Below are 22,849 nucleotides of genomic sequence, written 5' to 3'. Positions count from 1 at the left end.
AGCATTAAAAATACAATGGGTAGCGTATGAGCTGTCTGAAATGTGGACGTATCTCACGATCATAACCCTGCTTTTACTGAACCCCAGTAACACAAACACAGTAAACAGATATTATTACATTAGAGATGAGAAATAAATCTATGCTTAAACCCTTCAATTCTTTCGACAATATAAAAAGCAGAATGACATCATAAAGTCACAGCCATATTTCCATTGAAGCCATTTTTAAAAACAGAAAGTTTGTTACTCACACATACAGGAAGATGAAAAACCATTCACACACACTGGATCACTTTTCAGTCATTTACCAAATATAACAACAGTGACTGTGTGTGTGTTTGTTTTTGTGTCTGTTTGTATGGCTTCTAACACAGTGTTATAAAATGATGTATTTACAAATGCAACCTAGTAGTCATCAAAAAAGATGTTTATGATGACTAGTTAAGACAATGTTTTTAAATTGCTTATAATGTGTGAACAGATTTAATGAACATATAATACAAGTTTACATCGTTTTAAGCATCTCAGTTTTTATTTACATAAAAACAATTCTGAATGAAAGACACGCACGCACGCAAACAAATATAAAAATGGAGCTCTATTCCTGATGGTGCTGTTGTAAGATTAGCCTTCATCACTTTCTCTCTCCTGTCGCTCTCGTTCTTGTCTCATCTCTCTCAGCTCTTGTCGGTACTTCCGCTCGATGAAGCGTTTCTGATGAGCCATCTGAGGAAAGTTATCTGCAGAAGACCAGAGGGACATCATCTTATTTCACATTGAGCTTCAGTTATTGTCAGTGCAACTTTAGGTAGATGATGGAGAAACTTTGTGAGATATTGAGATATTGTTTTGTCCCCTCCATTCAGAAATGCCTCATTTAAAAAAAAAAAAATTATTTGTGTTTTTACTGTCTTCATTGTCAACATGCTATTCTATATACTTGAAAACTTTTAAAACGGTAAACCTCGATATAATTGTATTTTAATGTAAGGTATTTAAATGTTCAGTTAATACACTTCTTGATATAAAAAAGAACACAGTGAAAGGTGTTTAGAGTTTATAGCTGCTATAAGCTTGAAGAAATGATTGATCATTTTACAGCAAAAAAAAAATAAATATATATATTATCACGTCTTACATTTCTCCAGAGCATCCATAGCTGCACCCATCTCTGCCTGTTGAATGCTGTTTGGATAAATAAATGCTCATTTCAACTCATCATCAAGATTAAATCTAGCCAATGAAGTTTAACATTTGATAAAGGTTTAACTCTTCAACTCTCAGACATTAGTAAGCTGATATTTAGTCAGGTTGTAAATATGCACTTAGTGTATTACTACCTGGGCCCTTTTCCACAGCCGATTCGTTCACCTTTGAAGTACACGGCCACTGTGTATGTCCGGGCGTGAGACGGTCCCACTGTCTGAAGTGTCCTGTATAACAAGATGAACAAGTGTGAAAAAGTCATGGATGGAGCAAATCTTCATTTCACTGGATTGATTCACTAACAGTAATAAAATAAAACACAAACATTCTCAACATGAAAACAATATATGCACTTATTTCTAAACACAAACACACTGGGAAGAAAGAGTTATGATGAGTGACAAGTCAATGCCTCACTAAAAGAGCCACGCCTCCTGAGGGGAGGAGCCTGAAGATACAGGAAGTGGGTGACATGGGAGACATAACTACCCAGTCTCCTGAGGATGCGTATAAATAGCACAAAGTGTAAAACTCGTGCAATACAAACGCCAAATTCCACTTTGGCGTGCATATGATACGCAAGTCCTTCCCATTCACTTAAACGGGGCATCTTTTTTGTCGTTTTATTTATTGGTTTCTCAATTTTTTTCTGTTTTTTAAACCATTTTCGCTTGGGTTTAGGGTAAGATTTTAGATTTGCTTAATGAGGTTATTTAATATACAGGTTTCTCCATGTTTTTGTCCATATTTAAGCCATGGTCGCTTGGAGTTGGGGTTAGAGTTGGGGTTTGGATGTCATTTTTATATAACAAAAAGTTATTCTAACCCTAAACCCAAGCGAAAATGGCAAAAAAATTGCTAAAAAATTGAGAAACCAATAAATAAAACAACAAAAAAAGATGTACCGTTTAAGTGAATGGGAAGGACTTGCGTATCATATGCACGCCAAAGTGGAATTTGGCGTATGTATTGCATGAGTTTTACACTTCGTGCTATTTATACGCATCCTCAGGAGACTGGGCTCGACATAATGATAACTGATGAGTGTCTGAATAGCTGGTATAATGAATAAACAGTGAAAGTATATTGTGTACGGTGGAATACAGGTAGGCTTTAAACTGTGGGATGCAGTCACGGGTATGTCCCAACATTATATCAATATTTCACTGATTATAAACCAGCATAGACTGAAGCAGACGTGACTGACGCATTAAAACAAACCAGAGAGTAAGTGTGAAGCTACGTCACTGTACTATAAAGAAAACAAACCCTGTCTTTATTGGTTTGTAAACATGAACGAGAGACTGTTCTTACTTACTTATAGAGAGGAATATCAGGCTCTTTACCCTCCGTTCTCAAAGTGAGACAGCACTGCTGAAGCTGAGATTTAGGATCATTCCAGTCCTGATTCAAAATAAACTCCTGAAAGAAGAATTCAACTCATCAGAGAGTTTTACTCTATAGTCTACACGCCAGTGAATCTATTCAATATACAGTCAATGTCATCAGGACACAAACAGACAGTAAAGGGTGGCGCTTTTCTACTGTGTGGTACGACACGGCACGGTTTAGTTCGCTATACTTTGGCTTGGTTTGCTTTTTCATTGCAGTTTAGTGCCGCTACAAATAAAGTGGGATTATAGACTAAAACCCCGTCCACACATACACAGGTATTTTCAAAACTGTACCTTTTTCAATGCCGTTTGGCTGTTCGTCCAAACAGGTGACTAAAAACAAACATTTATAAAAACCTTTTAAAAACTCCGGTTGCAGCGCTGTCGTGTGAGTTTTTGGCCTGTGATTTGCTGAGGGAAAGCTCTGCAATGGCTTCTGATTGGCCAACATGGCTTTATGGTTAGGGATATATCACCATCTGTTGGTCTTGAAAGTGCTTCATCATAGAAGGTTATTGCTTGTTTATGTGGACGCAGAGATTTTTTAACGAGAGACGGAATATACCCGTGTACGTGTGTGGACTAGGCCTAATAAAGTTATATAAAAAAAGCGCACAACACCGGAGCAATGGATCATGTTGATGTAACAGTGATCTTGATTTTTAGCATGTGAATGTTTTTCACAGATATATGTTTTGGGAACTCGTATGACAAAGAGCAGAAGATGACATCACTTGGTTTCCTCGACAGTGCATGAGGGAGATAATAATAATAATAACTTAGACTTATATAGCGCCTTTCATGATACCCAAGGTCGCTTAACAAATTGGGGGGGGGGGTTAGGGGACAAAGTCAGTGCAAAGAAATAAAACAAATATTAAAGGCTATTGAAAGAAGGTTTTTTATAACATAAAACTTGATAAAGACTTTAATAATAATAATTTTGGTACTGAATTGGTAGCCAGTTTAAAGAGATCGGAATGGGCGTAGCGTGATCGAACCTTCATTTGCCCGTTAGCAACCTAGCATCGCAATTTTGAATGATTTGTAAGTGTCTTAAACAAGTCTGGCTTATGCCATAGTATAAAGAATTGTAGTAGTCAAGATGAGATTAGATGAACAGATGAATAATCGGTTTAAAATGTTTTGCTGAAAGGAGACTTATTAACAGCTTGCTCCAGTGCAATCGCCTCGATTGCTGTTAAAAAAAACGAATGTCAGGATTGCCCCTCCAGATACGGATTTTAACACCTCTGATTCAATAATGGCGCAAATAAATACCAGTAAATTGATTGTGCACAAACATTTCACCCTTCCTACAGTCTTCCCAAGTCCCATTTTTACTGTCGCAAAGAAGTCTGCTGCAAACCCAGAAAAAGTGTGCATCAAGGGTGCATATCAACTGAAAAGGGGGTGCTCATGAGCACATTTTTGAAACCTAAAATGAAAAACGGGACACTCTACAATCTTGTGGTATAATAGACGTCGGCCACTGTAAGTCCATGTGAAGTGCACCAATTGGAACTAGGGCCAGTAAATCACATTGCGTGATTCATTTAAAGAATGCGCCTGAAAGGGAAACGCCTACAAAGGCAAGTACAATAGTCACAGTTGTTAAAATTACTATGTCCACCCATACTGAGCGCTATTTTTTCACTGTGTGTCTTAAGTTAATCCTGACAGTAGTTTTAATGGCAAAAGATTTTAGTAAATCTGGCCCTAAGTGTGAATATCGGTAAAAGAAAATATCAGTCCAGTGAATTATCAGTCAATCGCTGTTAAGCTTGACTTTACCTTGAGTCGTGGAAAGAAGCAGACATTCATAAATGCGTGGACGTAGACCAGGTCTTTATCTATGTACAGAGCTGCAATAAATGCTGGAATAAAAAAGAATAAAGGTTAAAGTTTGATGAGTAAGACAAAAACACGCATACGTACGCACGCACGCACGCACATAAACACGCATGCATATGCACACACTTACACTCTAACAGATCAGCCAGAGTTTTGGTCCGTAGGGCAACAGGTCGTTTGGTTTTGTCATTGGTGATGGCGTATTCCTGCATGCCCAACTCTTCTGCAACCTTCGCCTGAGTGCGATTATTCACCAAAGAGCTGCGCAGAAGCTGAAAACACAACATCTTTTAAATATGACAACTAGGTCTTTCACAATTAACACGTTAATAACTTGTTAACGTAAATTATTAAAAGACAATAATTTTATTAACGGGTGATTAACTCAATGTGCAATTTCTTTATGACCCTTGGCCTAGCCCATAGTTTAACAAATTCAGACGCATCCTTAGAAAGTAAATAGTCTTCAAACGTCTAAGATGGTCTTTATTTGTACGTTTTCTGAAAGGTGTACGTCCTAACCACTGATCTATATAAATGACTGGATTGCGCATAGAACGCTTAAAGTAACAGCGTGAGGTGAAGTCAGCGCAGAGTTCGAGCCGCCATCTTGGTATACCCAACCGGCAGAGAGCGTCATTGACTTCCATTCAAAATCATGTTTTAAATTCACCCGCTTTACAGCGTATCAGTCACGCAAGATTAATTTTTAGGATATGTGTACGTAAATTAACTGTTAATTCTGGTGTTATTTGCAATGTTTATGTTTTAATCGGGCAGGAAAATGAATTTATAAAAAAACGTTAAGGTGAGTGTGTCTGCTGCATTCTGTTAATGACACGGGTATAAATAAAGTTTTTTTTGACATTCAGCTACACGGTCAGCGTTATTTCTCTAAATAAGTTTAGGTAACTTGTAAGTTTAAATAACATAATACAAAACCAGGAAATTATTGCATACATATATACGGTACAAAGTATGATTATTTAATTAGATTTCAGAATGAGCACGTTTGTCAAACTAAATATGCTGCGTTCTGTCTGCTGATCTGATACTGTAATGAAGATGAATGTATAATAACTGATTAAACTAAAATGTACAACTTTCAGTAAATAACTATGTACATGTATAGGACGTTTGTGTTGTAATAATGTACAGGGTAATTTCAGATATAAAAACGAAGACAAGTAAAGTGGTGTTTTATCATTAAAATCTGATCGCGTCCATTGATTTAATAGAATGTTTGGGTATACCAACATGGGGGCGCGGTGGCTTCACAGTTGTGACGTCATGCGCAATCCAGTCATTTATATAGATCAGTGGTCCTAACTAATACAAACAATGTGAGTACATCCACATGCGCGTCTGACATTTTGGTTTGGGTTTTAGGAATTAGAAAATAAAGTGCAGGACTTGTTTGATGTTAAAAGAATTATTAAGAGCGACAAGACTCGAAAACATTGTAAAACTATATTAGATCCTTGCATTACAGTAGATCTTAAACCTGTCTGTTTCTCAATGTCAATCAAACAATAAAAGAAAGAAAAAAGTTGAACATTGAATTTTGTTTTAGATTTTATGTGTGCCAATTCTATTAGTTTTACCAGTAATTTTAAGGTATGGATGCAGTGATTTTGTTTTTGGACCAAGCTTAACTATTAATAAACATACATTTGCATAAAGAATCCATATTTGTCACATACACGCAAACTGAGACACTCACTTTCTCTTTACTTTTAAACGAAAGGCAAGAAAAAACAATGTCCAAAGCAATACGGACTACACATCCGGGAACTTGACTGTAAATTTCGTCACCGCCCCTTTTGGGGGGGGGGGGGGATAAACCAGACCTTCCATTGACTTCCATTCAAAATAGCGGAACAAAGCAACGTTTTTACACAGCCGGCAGGCGTAAATAACTTATGAAATCACTCAGATTAAACATGTTGAGTAATTATCTGTCCACACTGCCTGCCATAGAGCGCGAAAGATACATTGACACATTTGGATTGGTCAATATAAAGACATGTCCCTTTCATTTTCCCAACGTCAAATTTGTGTAACAACTTTATCCAGTGATTGCTGGAAATTTCACTAAGGCTAGTTGTATGGCTAGACAGAAAAGTGCACTCAGTACTATATAGAGACATAATATATAAACACGAAGTAACTTTCAATACGAAGTAAAATAATTCACTGGCTTCTCTGTTGACTCGATGAGGTACGAGTAGATGTCCGGGTAAGACACCTCTGGCCAATGGGGAGCATTGTTGCACAAATTTGACGCTGTGAGAATGAAAGGGACATGTTTTTATATTGACCAAATTAAATGTGTTGGTGTATCTTTCGTGCTCTGTGGCGGGCAGGATGGACAGATAGTTGCTCAACATGTTTAATCTGAGAGATTTCATGGGTTGTTTGCGCCTGCCGGCTGTGTGCGAGCGTTGCTGTGTTCCGCTATTTTGAATGGAGGTCAATGGAAGGTCTAGTCTGTTTTCCCCCAAAAGTGGGCGTGAACCTGTTCAGAGACATTCTATGACGTTGCGCCGGTTGTGCGTATTTAATATGCACATGTACGTATGCACAGCAAGTTATATGCTTATATCGTTTAAGTTGAACGTTGTGATGAAATGGAGGTGTAATGAAAGATCTACTCACGGTAAGATGTCCTTCATGATGATCTGGAAAATGAATGAACAAATATTCGGTTGCCACCAACTGCATGATAGAATCTCCCAAAAACTCCATCCGCTGATTGTGGCCACTGCAGACAAATGCACATGACACACGCATGATACACGCATGACAGACACCAGCAGCACACACTGGACTGAAAACAGCAGCGGTTCAACAATTTATTATCTTGTAGAACTAAAAATTTAGTAAAAAGCAATGATCCATTCAGGGTGAATGGTATGTTTTGTCTGTTTGAGATTTGTTGTCATTCTGTACTTACAGGGTGAGGTGATTGAAGCCCACTGTCCTCAGAGTAAAGGCTCGGGCCAAGAGACGCACATGAGTGAACAGCACTCCAATAGAATCCTCGAAACTGGTGAGTTTCTGCAGGACTGGAGACGACTCGATCAACTGTCTGTCTGTCAGAGGCTCTTGAATCTGAAAATACAGCAGAACTCAACATTCACACCAACGTATAGCAGAACTAAACAACACTTTTTCAGTAATTCATCTTCAATCTCTGATAAAAACACTTCTCATTTATTTACAACACAACCTGCCACAGGGGCTCTTCAGTTCTTCATAGTTATATTTTAGGAGCTTATATGTGTTTATTTGGATAGAATAGTAGGAGAGCGTTAACAGGAAAGTGTTGGGTGGAGATAGGGAAGCGGGATCGGAAAAAGGACCGCAGGGACCGGAATCGAACTCAGGTTGCCGTGAGCGCAATGTCGGGCGCACTAACGACAGGACTATCACAGCAGATGGCTCTTCAGTTCTTTTTCATACATGACTGATGTTGTCCATATCTATAGCTAATATCTGCAAAAATGTTTTTGTAAATAATTAAATTAAGTAATACATGACAGCATTAGTACAGTATGTGCTCATACCTGTAAAGGATGAGGTGGATAGTTGAGCCAAACCTCCCTCAGGTCCTGTAAGAAACAGAGAAACCGAATGAAATATGAGATAAAGTTCATCTTCTGTGGGACAGATTACACATGAGCACAATTTACAGACCAAACCCTGATCTCTCAGAATTATATCAGATCATTCATCTCGCAAATAACGGTGTGTTATCAAAATGAGTTTTAACAAACAAAGTGCTCAACTGTCTTTTGAGTGAATCAAAAAAATGGCATGCACGTATCACGTAGCAAATCTTTTCTTTTTACATCAGTTTTTCTTAACTGCATGCATGATTCTGATGATGTGAGATATGTAATCATCACAAAGTAGACCTGGTCATCTGATAGCAAGTGCAAACTTAATCAAGATTAAGTGCCGAGACACAAATCAGACTCACGTCAATGTTAAACAACAGTCTGCCAAACAGCTGCTTGGCTTCCTCTAATCCTCCTTCAAGATAAACTGCCCCTGAACCAAAGAAAGAAAAAATATCACAGCCACATACATAACACATACAGACCCCATAAACAATAGTGTTAGATTATAAAGGGCCGTGTACACCAAAGTGTTTTAACACCGCTGAAAATGCAGACGCCAACCGTGTTACGTTGTTGTGATATTTGTCCCGCGACCTCCAATGTGACTGGACGGCTGAGTGAAAAGTGACATTGACGAGCGGAGCGTTTCAACCCAATTTTTCAATTCTGGGCACTCAGCACTGAATGCAAAAAAAAACTTTGTATGCAAAACAAAAAACTGGCAGCTGCTGGTGTTTTTTTTAAAGTGCGGTACATTTATTTACTGTACATGAGTGAGGATGTATAAAGTGGACCAGGTGCAAAAGCACACAGTTGAGGAAGTAAAGTTTTATAGTATGAGAGTGTTGTTTGCATATGAACACTAACAGAAAACCTCCAGAGAAATACCATAAGTTTATTCTACATTAAAAAGTCATCATATTCAACTGTGCACCCGTCATTATCATAAAGAAATACAGAAATGAATACAAAAACTGGATGAATTTATTTTTGTTGTCATGTCTCAGTGAATGTCAGCATGCATGTTTTATGGTTACAGGTATGGTGTAGTGGCAATAAAGTTGAAGTTTCTCAAAGTTGTAGCTTTATAAGAGGTGTGTTGTTCGTCTTCATGTGGCGCTGTGCAGACTGAAGCAGTGAATGCCGGTTAAAAATATCGTCTAACTCAAGATGGTGCAGACGCTCGGAATTTTAGCCCGAACCCAGAGTACTCCCTCCTCTTTAACTGGGATAGATGAAACTAGCTGAGTCTTAAGGTGATGGGGTGGAAGAGGGATGCTGCAAAAAACTGTAACGGGACAGAGGTGAATGACGGCTATTTATAGGCACATCTTCGTGCTGATTGGTTGGATCACACGATCATGCTCCTCCCAAACTTAGTTAAATAAACAATTTAATCAATATTTAATGTTTCTTACTTTACTTATGAGGTTAATATCCGTGTAATAAGTGGGATAATGTACAGGAAGCAGGTTGTTATAAGACCCTTCAGTGTGATACAAGACCTGACACGAAGTACACACTGTCCGGGATTATTTCTGCGATAACAAATGGCTGCCTGTACATTATACCTTACCTTACATTTCACAATAAATTTAAAATTGTGCAGGTTTGGCTTCTCTGTATTGAACTACTAAAGCAAGATTAACTCAAGATGAATAACACAGCACTCACCTATCAGAGCTTCAAAGCAGTTGGCCATTGCATGTCTGAGGTCTGATTCTCTGCACAGATCCGGCCCGTGAGCGTACAGCATAAACCGATCTAACTCCAGTTTCTTAAACAAAAAAACTGTGATCAGTTACTAACATATACCACATTAAGTGATATTACGCAGCAGCTGAAAGTAGTCCCCTTAGTAACTTTCAATAGCAGGGGACTATTATCGGGCACTGCGTAATATCATTGCGCCTCCTGCAGCTATATTACGGCAGCAAAGTCCTTGATTATTACGCCAGAATAAGCGTATAGTTCTTAGTCATATCTGCCTAGAAAATCGTAACTTTTAATTTTCCGTCGGTCTTAGTACACAATGTAACTACAGAAGAGTCAACTTTTAAATAGGAAAAATATCAAAACTCTTTGGTTATTTTTTAGCACAATGCTATAATCAGATTCAATGGATTATGCTAAGCTATGCTAAAAGTGGTACAGCCAGAAACGGAGATCAGCTGAATGGATTCCAAAATGGTAAAAATCAAATGTTTATGATGTGTCCATATAAAACTGACTGGGAAGACGAACTCGTGAAATGAACGTTTAGGACGAATTATAGACGATACTACAGTTTAAAAAAAAATACAGTGGCATCGGCAGTATTTTGAAACCTTGGCATCGCAATGCTACCGCAACACCGGTAGACCGTACAACCCTAGTCATGTGGACACAGAAGTGAAGTAAATTAAAAGACACAAGACATGAGAACAAATATACTGAGTGAATATATTATGTAGCCAAACATTCACCTTCGCAAGCATAGCAAGATGTTGGTTTTGAACGATCGCTGTACGATATGTGGCGAGTCCGCCCTCCTCCAGGCTTGGAAACAGATAATAGAGATGCACGCTGGTAAAAAAAAGACAACACAACAAGCCTGTGACTCATGTTTTCTCATGTTTGAACTGTACATCATCATCATCATGTGTTCTTCAACAATGCTTAGCTGCTTGCAGATGTGCCTGCCTATTAATCGGCCTAATTTGCAGCACAATTGGCCAAAGCCGTTTTTTTTAGTTATCGACCGGTCGATCAATCAGTTGAACTCTATTTGTTTCGTCAAAGTAAACATGAATGCTAAGTGTCATACCTGGTCAGAAACTCAACGACTGCATCACCAAGAAACTCCAGGCGCTCATTATGATTAATTCTGGTAAAGAGACAAGAATCAAACCTTTTATTGGTCATTGTAGTTATTGTTATATGAGAACCGTTATCATTTACAGCAAACACAGACAAATGACTTTACTAGATAAAAAAAAAGACAAACCTGGAGGGAGATGGGTCATCCTGCCCCAGACGTGACATAATATTGATTAAAGTGTTTATTCCTTAAAAAAAAAAAAAAAAGAAGAGAGATGTTAGAGGTGTACATCTATGTTTGTCTTTAACTGTCAGATTGGCTCTGATATGAAGAATAATGCTTCGAACCCTTCTTCCTCATGTACATGTGATGCACTTTCCGGTCTCCATACTTGGGCTGCCGTATGCCGCAGTTGGACAGAGAATTCCGGGCATGATCGGGATTCATCCCGAAATTCAGATGATGGCTGGGGTGAGTCATGGCCAACTGAAGCAAAAAGAGGAGAATAAAGTGAGACTCACAGCTGCCAGAACACACAGAAGTTTAAGCTTTATTCAGTTCAGTATAAAACAGTGTTAATCAGTGCTTCAATGCTAAAATGCATTTCATTACATCAAAATACTTTCATAGACATCTGAATTAGATAATGTATATAAGCCATAGTTTTGTGATGGAGGAGGATCTTATTATTATTCAGAGATGTTATGATATTATGCTGTGATTCTGAAACAGAGTGGACTATAATTTACCTGCAGCAGGCAGCGTTCTTTAAATGTGTATCCGATCAGTTTGTCCAGATGCATCAGACACCGATGGTACCGGATGTGATGGGTGAGAACCGGCAGCATCATGGCGTGCTGTAAACACAAACACTTGTGAGCATGTGCAGAAGAATCACACAACCACACAAAAATACAAATACAGGCAACACAAAATTATAAGGGAACATCAGGCAGTCAGTCAGTCTGTGTGTGTGTGTGTATTGACCTGGCAGATATCGGATCGGATACCGGTTCTCCAGAATCCCTGACTGCTGAGCTCCACCGTGACCTCTCGTCTCATTGTATTCTTTTGACGGATCTTTTGCAGAGCTTCCTGTAACAATTGTGTAATAAAACACAGTTAAGACACTGAAACTAGTTTCACTTATCTTATTGTCATGCAACATTTTAAGACATATTGACACTTACAACAGCATTTATTAATCTTACTTAATATTAATTTTAGTATTTACTAACGTATTTTATATATAAAGGTTGTATCTGTTAACATTATATAATGCACTATAAAATAACATGTTATTACGCAGCGCCTAAAAATAGTCCCTTTGGTAACTTTCAATAGCAGGGGACTATTTTCGGCCACTGTATAATATAATTGCGCCTGCTGCAGCTATGTTACGGCAGCAAAGTCCTGGATTATTACACAAGAATGAGACTATAGTTCCTAACCAAATCTGCCTAGAAAATCACAACTTTTAATTTTCTGTCGGTCTTAGTACACGATGCAACTACAGAAGAGTCGAGTCTAAAATATGAAAAATATAGAAACTCTTTGGTTATTTTTGAGCGGCATGCTAATGGTCTAATCAGATTCAATGGATTGTGCTAAGCTATGCTAAAAGTGGGAGCGCCAAACCCAGAGATCAGCTGAATGGATTCTAAAACGGTAAAAAATCTGTGGAAAAAAAAGTGGAGTGTCCCTTTAAAAGTTAATATGGTATAAATAAATTCAGGCATTTGGCAGATGCTTTAATCCAAGTGACTATTTTTTATTCATATGTGCTGTCTGGGAAATTGAACACATGATCCTTGCATTGCTTACACATTGCTTTACCAGTCGAGCTACAAGAACACATTAGTTTGTCACATTGGCTCTATGTATATATATATAAATATAAAGCACATACACACTTACCTCTCGTTGTGTTAACTTCTGTTTGTCAATCTGTTTCACCTTTGGGCTGTTGGCCAGCAGGTGGCGCAATTTCACATAACTCTTCCACAACTTCTGATATCTGCAATCAAAGTTCATAGTTAATAGTTAATAGTTAATAAGTGAAAAATAGAGGCTCGATGAAGTTTGACTAACTTTATTAGCATTTCAAATGTGTTCATTTACACACAGCAATTGGTTGATGATAAAAACCAAAAACCACCAACACGATAATACACTGGACCGATGAGTTGGGTACAGATGTAACTCAAGTCACCGCTGGACTCAAATGACTTTCACACTTACTGCGGGTCTCCAGCGTAGCTGAGCTGAGCAGGCCGGATCCCGAAATGAACGATGATGGGGAAAGTGATAACACTGGAGTTAAACTGCTCACGATCTAACTGGTCGATCCTCACCGAGCTTGGTTTCTGTGAGTACAGTGTGAGACACAGACACAAACCTTTAGTCACATATTTAAAAAATCATGTTTCTCTTGACAGTAAAATTATTCACGATGTACACTGAATGTTGCTGATGCATTGCTTGATGAAACATTCTGCCCCATACTTATATTCATGTAACATTAAATAAATCAACAGCATTAAGGTGTTTCAGTGTCACGTTTGTGTATTTTACCATGCCAGGGTTGGTGACGATCATGCCCTTGCACTCCTCAGCATATTTCTGCCACTCCAGTTCCTCCCACTGTAGCATGTTAGCAATCTCCTCTGCGGGAACCAACGGCTTACTGCTGCGCAGCAGATAAAGCAACACCTGGTGCATGGACAGCACCTCCTTACCACCATCTGACACACATCACATCAAATACTCACATCAACTCTCAGACTTTTGTTTTTTAGAAAAGTTTTTAGACACAAATTAAATCTAATTAAAACTGATTAGCTTTTCAAGCCATGTGATATTCCACCCATATCACCAGGGGAACATAAGTACTGTATCTATAGTACAGTAGTAACAGAGAGTGATTTAGATTAAATAAGTGTTTAATTTATTAATGTTTTATGAGCAGATAAAAAGTTAATGTTACCTGGGAGGAAACGAACGAACCGTGGCATGAAATGAAATCTCTGACAACCTTGAGGTGTCTCTTCATCAGGATCTAAAGGAAAGCACACAGTATTACTGCGGATAGAAGGTAATGCTTGTGTCCACCATACGTGTTAGAGATGTATATTCTTTTCAATGTTTCATTTCGAGTACTCCATATATCTTACAAATGAGTCCTCAGGGGTGGGCATGCACATGGGGCGGGGTGTACAGATGTTAAAACACGTTATAAATGTAATACTGACTAAATTATGACAGAAAAATGAACACTGCTAGATCATTAATGATCAATTATTTTGAATAAATAAGCCTCTAGCAGGAATAGATGAGTGAGATGAAACTAAAGAGTTAAATCAACTGAACACATTCTACATAATAGCCTCGATACACAATAGAAATGTTACATTACAATGTTCATCCGTATGCACAAAAAGCAAGGCAACAAAGTTACATGCTGTTTTTTTACAGCCTAATAATCTTGCACTTGATTGCATTTTTACATTACAATGCCTAGTATGTCTATTTAGTTGTCACGGGTGCAGGGGAAGTTGTAAAAATAGATACGGTGCAGGACAGGCTAGGGCTTGCCAAATAATTTTATAAAAGCGTGACCCGCGGGTTGGAAAAAACCCAGACCCGTGCATCACTAATCCCTAATCTACGTGTGTTACCTGTAAGGTTCCAGTCATAGAGCTCCAGGATGTCTTTGAAGAGATACGAGGAGAAGAGCTCCAGACCTTTCACACAGTAGTTCTGTAAATACACAACAGAGATCATCATGTCTATCACTCACTCTTGAGTTTACACCATCTGTGGGTCTCACTAACTTAATGCTCAAGATTTTTTTATCAAAAATATCAATAAAAACATGTGATATTTCTTCTTAAGTTATTCATTTAATAATCTTTATAGCAATTAATGCACAATAACAAAATCCATTTATAAAAAAATTAAATAATGTTTCGGATGAAACTGAATCAGCAGATTGTTTTGAGTTGATATTTGACACAGGTCTGATAATGATTTTGAATGTCGCTGACCTCAGGTGACATCTCTTCTATAAAGTGAATGGTGTAATCAATGTTAAAACGAATAACTCGACACAAAGGAATCTGAAAGAGAAAATAAAGAGACATTAACAGTTATCAAGATAATTCTGCTCTTTGAATCGTTTTAACACCACAAAGTTTTTTACATAATTAAAAATGTTTCAATTGAAACATTAAATCTTTGTAAGATAAAGCTCGGTGGATGACCACTACAACAGGTTGATGACACCTGATGATTTCCATGGTAGGACAAACAAATACAATGGAAGTCATTAGGTAGAGGTGAGAAAAAACGCTGGGTTAATTGTAACACGGTTACTTTACATATTTATACTGCATGCAAATTATCACACATCCCTAGTGTGTAATGTTGCTGTTAGAGCACAAATAATACCTGTAAAATGATAAAGCTCAAAGTTCACTGCCAGGCGATACATTTTTTTTAACAGAATTCCCCTTTTAAAGCCTACAGCGAACGGCCAGTTTGGACTACACCCCTCTACTTCCCGGTTGAATGACGTCAATATAAGAGTTTTTGACTAATCTCCGTGCACAGGAATACGTCAGTCGCCAGCTAAGCTCAAACAGCTCTGCTAAGCTACTGTCGAATCAACAAACTACACAATCAGAACTTGTTACATATTTCTGAAGGAGGGACTTCATAGGACAAGTAAGACATCAGCCCGTTTTTTTGGACAGTAAAAGCAGCAGTACAGAGATAAGTAACTTTTTTTACACGTGTTTGAAAAAACAAAAACAAAAAAGTGTATTTGCACAACTTTCATGAAGTGAAATCACTAAAAGTATTCCTTCCACTGTAAAAAAAAAAGAAGAAAACACTACCTAAGCTACTGTGAACAGTTTCACATATTTTATATTGCTAAGAGTGCTGTGCAATCAGCAAAATTAGATTTTATAACAAAAAAATGTGTATCTCACTTTTAGAAATTCCTAAAACACTGGAGTGGAATGAGGTTATTTGTTTTGAATAGACTTATGAAAGGTTGACCCACACTTACATTGGTGAGAGGTGTATGAGAGAACAGTGAGAAACCTTCAAACAGGTACTCATGATCGTCATATTCAATCACTGTTGGTCTGTCCGTCTAAAAGAGACACAACAACTTTCATAGACAGTAAGAATACAACACAAACAAACAAACAAACAAACAAACATGCACGCAAGCGCGCACATAGACACACTCAGTCAGAAGAGATATGTACCAGGAAGTTGGTGGGTGGAGACACAGTGATTCTGTAGTGGAATAGTTTGCCAGCGTTGTTGTTCATTGGCCGACACTGTTTCACCGGCTATGAGGAAAATACAAACATGGTTTAAACATTAAAATGTTTCGGAGACTGTCTGCTTTTTAAAACATCCCTAGATAGATGACGCGATTAAATAAAACTATACCTCTTCACCAGGGTAAATACTGTGACGGATTCCAGTACGTCTGGCTTTAGCGCTGCATTTACACAATGGACCATCATTCATCTGAGTTTTACACAAATGACAAAAGAAATAAATAACATTAGAATATAACATAATATAATAAAACAAAGAACACAAGCAATAAATCAATAAGACCGTGCCATAATGACTTTAGGACTATACAGAAGTCCATTAGTAGTCTTGTTAGGGCTGCAACAACTAATCAATAAAAATCAATAATGAAATTTGTTGTCAATGGATTTCATTATCGATTAGTTGGTCTGTGACAATACATGCTCACGCACCACCATCAGACTTTAAAATAAGTGAGTTTGGGGACATTTCAAAAGACTTTTTAAGATGTCAAATAAATCTTTGATGTCCCCAGAGTACATAAAGTTCTAGTATAAAATATCATATACATTTATTATAGCATGTTAAATATGCCACTTTGTAGGAGTGAGCAAAATGTGCTGTTTTGGGTGTGTCCTCTAAAATGCAAATGAGCTGATCTCTGCACTAAATGGCAGTGCTGTGGTTGGATAGCGCAGATTAAGGGGCATGATTATTATAAGATCCCCTTCTGACATCACAAGGAAAGACAGATTTCAATGACCTATTTTTCACATGGTTGCAGAGAATGATTTACCAAAACTAAGTTACTGGGTTGTTCTTTTTCGTGTTTTCTAGGTTGATAGAAGCACCGGGAACCCAATTATAACATGGAAAAGTCAGATTTTCATGATTGATGTGAAAATCTAAATGAGTAATAGTTATGTTTTTTCTCTGTTAAATTGATTAATCTGAAAAAATAACCAACCGATTAATCGATTATAAAATAATCTTTAGTTGCAGCATTAAAGGATTACTCCACTTTCTTAAAAAATCCTGATAATTTACTCAGCCCCATGTCATCCAAAATGTTTATGTCTCTGTTCAGTCGAGAATAAATTAAGTTTTATTAGAAAGACATTCCAAGATTTTTCTTAATTTAATAGACTTTATTGGATAACAACAGTTTACAGTTTAAATGCAGTTTAAAATTCCAGTTTCAATGCAGCTTCAAAGGGCTCTAAACGATCCCAAACGAGGCATAAGGGTCTTATCTAGCAATAAGATTATACCCCATCATCACTGAGGACCATCATTTCATCTAAACCTGTTCTTTAGAGGTCTACTGAAGAAACAATAGCCTCTTTCACACAGTAATTCTGGTAAATTACCATGAATTTACCAGAATGAATTTACCAGTAAATACAAAAATGTGCTGTTCACACACGCAGTGGCGTTCCGTTATTTTACCAGTAAGATATCATTCACACATCAGTATCAAAATACCGGTAAATTCGTTGAGAAAGCGGAAGTACCTGTAGCAAGCGCCGCGGCGAGCTCAGTGTTGTATTTGTAAACAATCCACGTCGTTCATATCCACGGTCCGTATTTTGCTGTTTTCACGTCTGTGGTAAACAGTCGCGAAGTTGCTCATGACCAAACAACATTGAATGAGACGACGTCAAACCGAAAATGCGTTTTTAACAACACTACTGTTTGCACGTTAGGCTTCACAGTGGGCGTGCTAAGGACGTCGGCAATTCGGCGGTAAGCTGTTTTAAACAACTTTGGTAAAGAAATGTGGACGTAAACTTCAGGTGTGCTCATCTTTCAAGCAGCATGTGTGTGAAAACGTCCGTAAACAGTGCGGGGGTAAACGCGTCATCTGTATTAAAACGCTATGATTGGCCCGAAGCTGTCAGCACAGTCTGTCGTCGTCCGTTCTAAATGCCGGTAATCCTATAATTTTCGTTCACACATAGCGCTTACCGGTAAATTACTGGTAATCTTACAACCTGTCTTACTGGTAAATTGGGAGCACAGATTTACCGGAAAGGTTTTGTTCACACATGATCTGTTAACTGCAATTTACCAGTAAATTACCAGTAAAGACTGTATGTGTGAAAGGGACTAATGTCATCTACATCCTGACTGTACTAAGGATGGATAAATTAACAACAAATTTTGTTTTATTTCAGGGCTTTTTTGTGGTGGGGCCAGAGAAAATTTCGGCTGAGCAAGTAAAAAATCTCAACCACTGGCCTAACTGAACAATAGTAGATTTTTTTTGCATTCTTCGTCTGTTTTTGTTTTTCACATCATTGCTGAAATATGAAAATGGGAAAAGTGAAGATGAAAGTTACCTGTCCTGGGTCATTGTACCACAGTTCCTCATGCAGACGATCAGGATGAGCTTTCTTCCTCTTGATCTCAGCGATGACATCAAACACCTCAGAGTCTGAGCTGCTAGAGCAACTGCTACCACCTTCATCAGACTCACAATCTGATTCACTGGAGCTCTCATCTGTGCACAAACACACACACACACACAAAAACACACACATCTTCACTCAGACTAAACACTGAGACACTGGAGATCTTATGTGTACACAAAATCCCTTTTCACACAGACATTCCGAAAAATACACGAAATATGCATCCTGGATTTTTCCGGGATCGTTAGATTTTTTGTTCATTCACACCGCCATGATTTGCCTGCATCTGCAAGGTCCTGGAAAGACACGTGACCTGTTGAAAGTCCTGCCCTCTCTTCTACGCAGCGTCTGAAGTTTGTATATTATTTATTATTTCTCCCTCCAGAAACCACTCGCATGCATTTTGGTTTATGATAAGACTATAAAGGAGACATTTCTCATCGTGACTGTTTATATGCATTTAAAACCCACATTTTGAGGAGCTGAATGATATCTTGTTAGGATGACGGGCGGGCATTTTTGTTTATTATAAGCTCAAATGAGCATGTAACGCTATATTCTTTATGCTGCTGAATGATCTCCGTTTCAACGCAGTAAGTGACGAGCTAACTTACCTGATATCTGCTTCAGTCCAGTTTGCTGACATTTCTTGTCGTGAATGTTGTAAATCCCTCATTTTTAAGAGTTGAACCAACTTCATGTTGCCATGACACGCGCGTCCTCACTACGGCATGCGCGTCATTGTTTATGCGTCTCATTTATCATTTCCTGATAACTGCATCAATATAGTTTGCAACATTTCTCATGGTGAATGTTTATATGCATGTTATCTCTCGTTTTAAGGAGCTGAACTATAACTTTGGTTGTGATGACACGCGCGTCCTCACTACGACACGCCCATTACAACATTGTTTCGGCTTCTTGTTCACACAGAGGGGTTTCCGTGTATCTGACTAGGTCCTCTTTCCGGCAACGATCCCAGAAGGTTTACGGGACGTGTTTGCGTTCACACAGATGCTTGTCTGGCAATTTTACGGGTATTTTCTGGGACCAAAGGTCTGTGTGAATGGGGTTAAAAACACACAGACACTCCTCTGTACACAAATATAAAGACCTTAAGAGAAGTAGACATGATACCTTCATCCTGGTCCAGTTTGGTTTTAGGCGGCTCCCATTTTGGTCGGCTGGATTTGGCGCATTCTTGTCTCCGGCCGAGTTCCTCTTCAAACCGCTCATACAGATCTCTCAACTTGCTGGTACCCACAACAGTAGAGTCACCCTATAGACACATTCAGTGTTGATCAAACAGATCAAATAAACCAGAACACATCTGATAGGCTTTGGTTATCATGACTCAGAAATGTACAAAACTCATATTCAGTACGTTGATGTGAGCACAGTTTTGTGGACAAGCCACAGGATGATTCAAAACTTCTCTTTTAATTCAATGGATCACATTTAAAACAAACAACATTATACACATATACATATATATATACACATACATATATACATATATAATTATAGCACTTAAAGTTGGGGTGCACAATTTTTGAAAAAACGCTTTGGAAAATGGAGTCAGGCCGACTACTAATACACACGTGTAGCCAATCAGCTGTAACTCAGGGGTGTGTCTACTAACCAACATCGTTGCCTGGGTTGCGTATGTGTGGGGCGGGTTTATCAAAAGAAGGTCCAGATTCTATTGGGGTGATATTGTGCATGATAAAATAACGCATTGTAACCTCCATATTTTATTATTTCTTTATTATTTAGAAATAATAAATAATCTATGGATGTCTATGGATGTTAAATAAATCCTCACATTTTTTGGATGTTAAAGTGCTTCTTGTTTCTCTGTTTAATATGCAGAGTAAAGTGTAAATTAGTTGCATAATTCTGGGGCATGGGTAGCTGTTTGTCTGACCAATGGCAGATGGGGAGGTGTTTATGTTCATGACGGTCATACCACTTGGTCCATGGGATCATTGGAGTAGTAGCTCTCTGCATGCGTGCAGCGGATCCAAACGGGTTTCAGCATCTCCTCCTCTCCTTTCTCCTCCACATGGCATTCACTGGACGTTGTCTCTTCGGAGTCTCTGCTCCTGCTGACGCTCACAGTTCTCTCTCTACTGCTCGCTGCTTCACTTGTTCTCCTCTCTTTCTCTGGCTCCACGCGCCGGCGTTTCCTCTCCCGACTTCTGGAGCGAGTTCGAGCGTGCTTCCTGTGTCTGTCTGAGGAGGGAGAACCTCTCTCGTCTCTATGGCGATAATGCTCTCTGAAAGATGAAGAAAGTGGTACTTTGGTAAAAATTCCAGAATGCACATCACGTGGGCATCATGTTACATCGACACACTTAATAAATGTGATTTCTACATTCTGGAATATTGACAAAGCGAAGAGTAAACTTCAGGTGCACAGGGTAAAAATCCACTGTGTCAAGAGTCACATTTCGGTCTATTCATTTGATGAGCTTGGCTTGAACTCATTCTTACTGTTTGAATGTTGAGTGTAAATAAGTTCTTTGTGATTACTAAACACTGCATTTCAAAGTACATATTAAAGTCATTTCAAGCTTGTAATGGATGGGTCTGTAATGTTATAATGCCATATAAAAGGTATTAAAGCCAGTTCTAACAGTACAGAAGTTTAGAATTTCACAAGATTCACGTTTTTAATGTCCCGTCCCAGGCGAGTCTGAATATTTAAAACTTCTGCTGTTTCACGACTTAGTATGATGTAGGGTTGCTTGATTTGGTGACATAATCAAATAACCTTTCATATGACACTTTATAGAAAAACATCAGAAGTAAATGTATTACCTGCTGCGATGCCTCTGTGACCCGCAGCTCCTGTCATAGTCTCCTTTATACCTTGGGCTGCCTGACCGTCTGCGCTCAGGACTGCGCCCTCTGTCCCTCTTCTCTGATCCAAATTCTGCATTGTATCGGCCTCCATAAGCTCCGTAGCTGTGCCCCCCGTGACGGTGGCCCTCATGGTGACGGACCCTCTCTGGCGAGCGGGGGCAGCTGTCTGACTTGTAATGCGGAGGCGGCCGGGTGGTGTGCTCGGGTTTGAACGAGCCCCCAGGCTGAGCGTAAGTGGGATTGAAGGTGGGTGGAGGAGGGACTTGGGTTTGTGGAGGGTAGCTCATCGGATATGAAGGCGGGTAGGACATGGGGGGTAAGGGTGGGGGTGGCATCCGCGTCAGGGCCATTGGGGTGACCGGGGGCATCATGTAGGGGTAGGTGTTCTGAGGGGGCACCGAAGTAGAGGAGTCCGAACCATGAAGAGCAGGTGGGGGGAAAGGCGGAGGCTCTGGGAACATGGGAGGTCGCATAGGACACTGGGGCATGGCATTTGAGCCTTGTTGTGGCACAGGAAAGTGAAAAGGAGGAGGAGGCATGTAGCCGCTGGTGCCTGGATGGTTGTATACAGGAGCAGGGGTGTTTGTCATATCATAGTGATACCGCGGAGGACTGGGACGGTACATCTGCCCTGGCGCTGCTGGTCTCCCCCTCGGACTTCCCCGACCATGATATGACATCTGTAAGGAAAATTATAAAAAATCCAGTCAGAGGATTTTTCATCAGGAAAAACTCTGATACTGTGTGTGATGAATCCACATAAGAGTGAGAGGTATTCAGTTCTCATTATAATGTCTCTCACAAAAGATTCATTTTAATAATTAATGGTACAACAGAACCAGGAATCCGAGACAATTCAAACCTGATAATCAACCAAGCTTTATTTAGAGATATTTAAAAAGATGTCATGAAGAGCTTAACTTGAGTATACAAATACAATTTATTATTGCTCGCACTAAATTAATTCCATGCCAACCCAACAGCGCTGTACCTACGCAGACAAAATGTGTTTTCTGGATAATCAAACTCACCTTTAGAAGCCTTTAAATAACACGCAGGCATATAGAGCGGAGATTGAACACTAAAACATGCAGTTTGTTTATAAGATTAAGGTTTACCGAGGTAAATAAAATGCTCCGTTTCTCGAGAACAAGGGCTCTACTGATGCCGTGTGTGCTGCAGCCAATCAGATTCAAGCATAATATCATGTAGCCAATCAGAACGGGAGAAATAATGCATCGCTGAAATAGTCCCCCAGAAACATGAGCGGCAACCTCAAGTACCATACGCAATACAAATCGACATAAAACACCTTAATAAATAAAAACTGCATATTTGCAAGGTTCT

At 38.9% G+C, this 22,849-nt stretch overlaps 1 protein-coding gene across 1 annotated transcript; it reads right to left on the bottom strand.

Moving 5' to 3' along the window:
- Positions 1-510: 510 nt before the first annotated feature.
- drosha (drosha ribonuclease III) lies at positions 511-22,703 on the bottom strand. Its single transcript, XM_055177139.2, has 31 exons — positions 22,534-22,703; positions 21,458-22,182; positions 20,604-20,913; positions 19,772-19,913; positions 18,563-18,723; positions 16,350-16,430; positions 16,160-16,246; positions 15,955-16,041; positions 14,927-14,998; positions 14,558-14,639; positions 13,867-13,938; positions 13,455-13,624; positions 13,122-13,246; positions 12,798-12,897; positions 11,868-11,975; positions 11,630-11,737; positions 11,228-11,366; positions 11,067-11,127; positions 10,887-10,946; positions 10,546-10,645; positions 9,755-9,857; positions 8,440-8,510; positions 8,024-8,068; positions 7,411-7,568; positions 7,113-7,218; positions 4,585-4,726; positions 4,395-4,477; positions 2,525-2,628; positions 1,341-1,433; positions 1,139-1,185; positions 511-740 (listed from the first exon to the last, which is right to left on the bottom strand). Exons 2-31 carry the CDS (start codon positions 22,180-22,182, stop codon positions 625-627), a joined length of 3,858 nt encoding a protein of 1,285 aa, XP_055033114.1. The 5' UTR covers positions 22,534-22,703; the 3' UTR covers positions 511-624.
- Between the last annotated feature and the right edge of the window lie 146 nt (positions 22,704-22,849).

Source organism: Misgurnus anguillicaudatus, chromosome 4 (genome assembly GCF_027580225.2).
Source record: "Misgurnus anguillicaudatus chromosome 4, ASM2758022v2, whole genome shotgun sequence".
NCBI lineage: Eukaryota > Metazoa > Chordata > Actinopteri > Cypriniformes > Cobitidae > Misgurnus > Misgurnus anguillicaudatus.
Note: the sequence above shows the minus strand (reverse complement) of the source record. Positions and strands in the feature narration are given on the sequence as shown.

Excerpts from the sequence above, each read along its gene's own strand:
- drosha (XM_055177139.2), bottom strand. The coding sequence starts at position 22,182 with ATGTCATATCATGGTCGGGGAAGTCCGAGGGGGAGACCAGCAGCGCCA. Across the intron at positions 19,914-20,603 it reads ATGATCCCATGGACCAAGTG|GGTGACTCTACTGTTGTGGG; the intron begins GTATGACCGTCA and ends ATGTGTCTATAG. Across the intron at positions 1,434-2,524 it reads CCTGATATTCCTCTCTATAA|GACACTTCAGACAGTGGGAC; the intron begins GTAAGTAAGAAC and ends CTTGTTATACAG.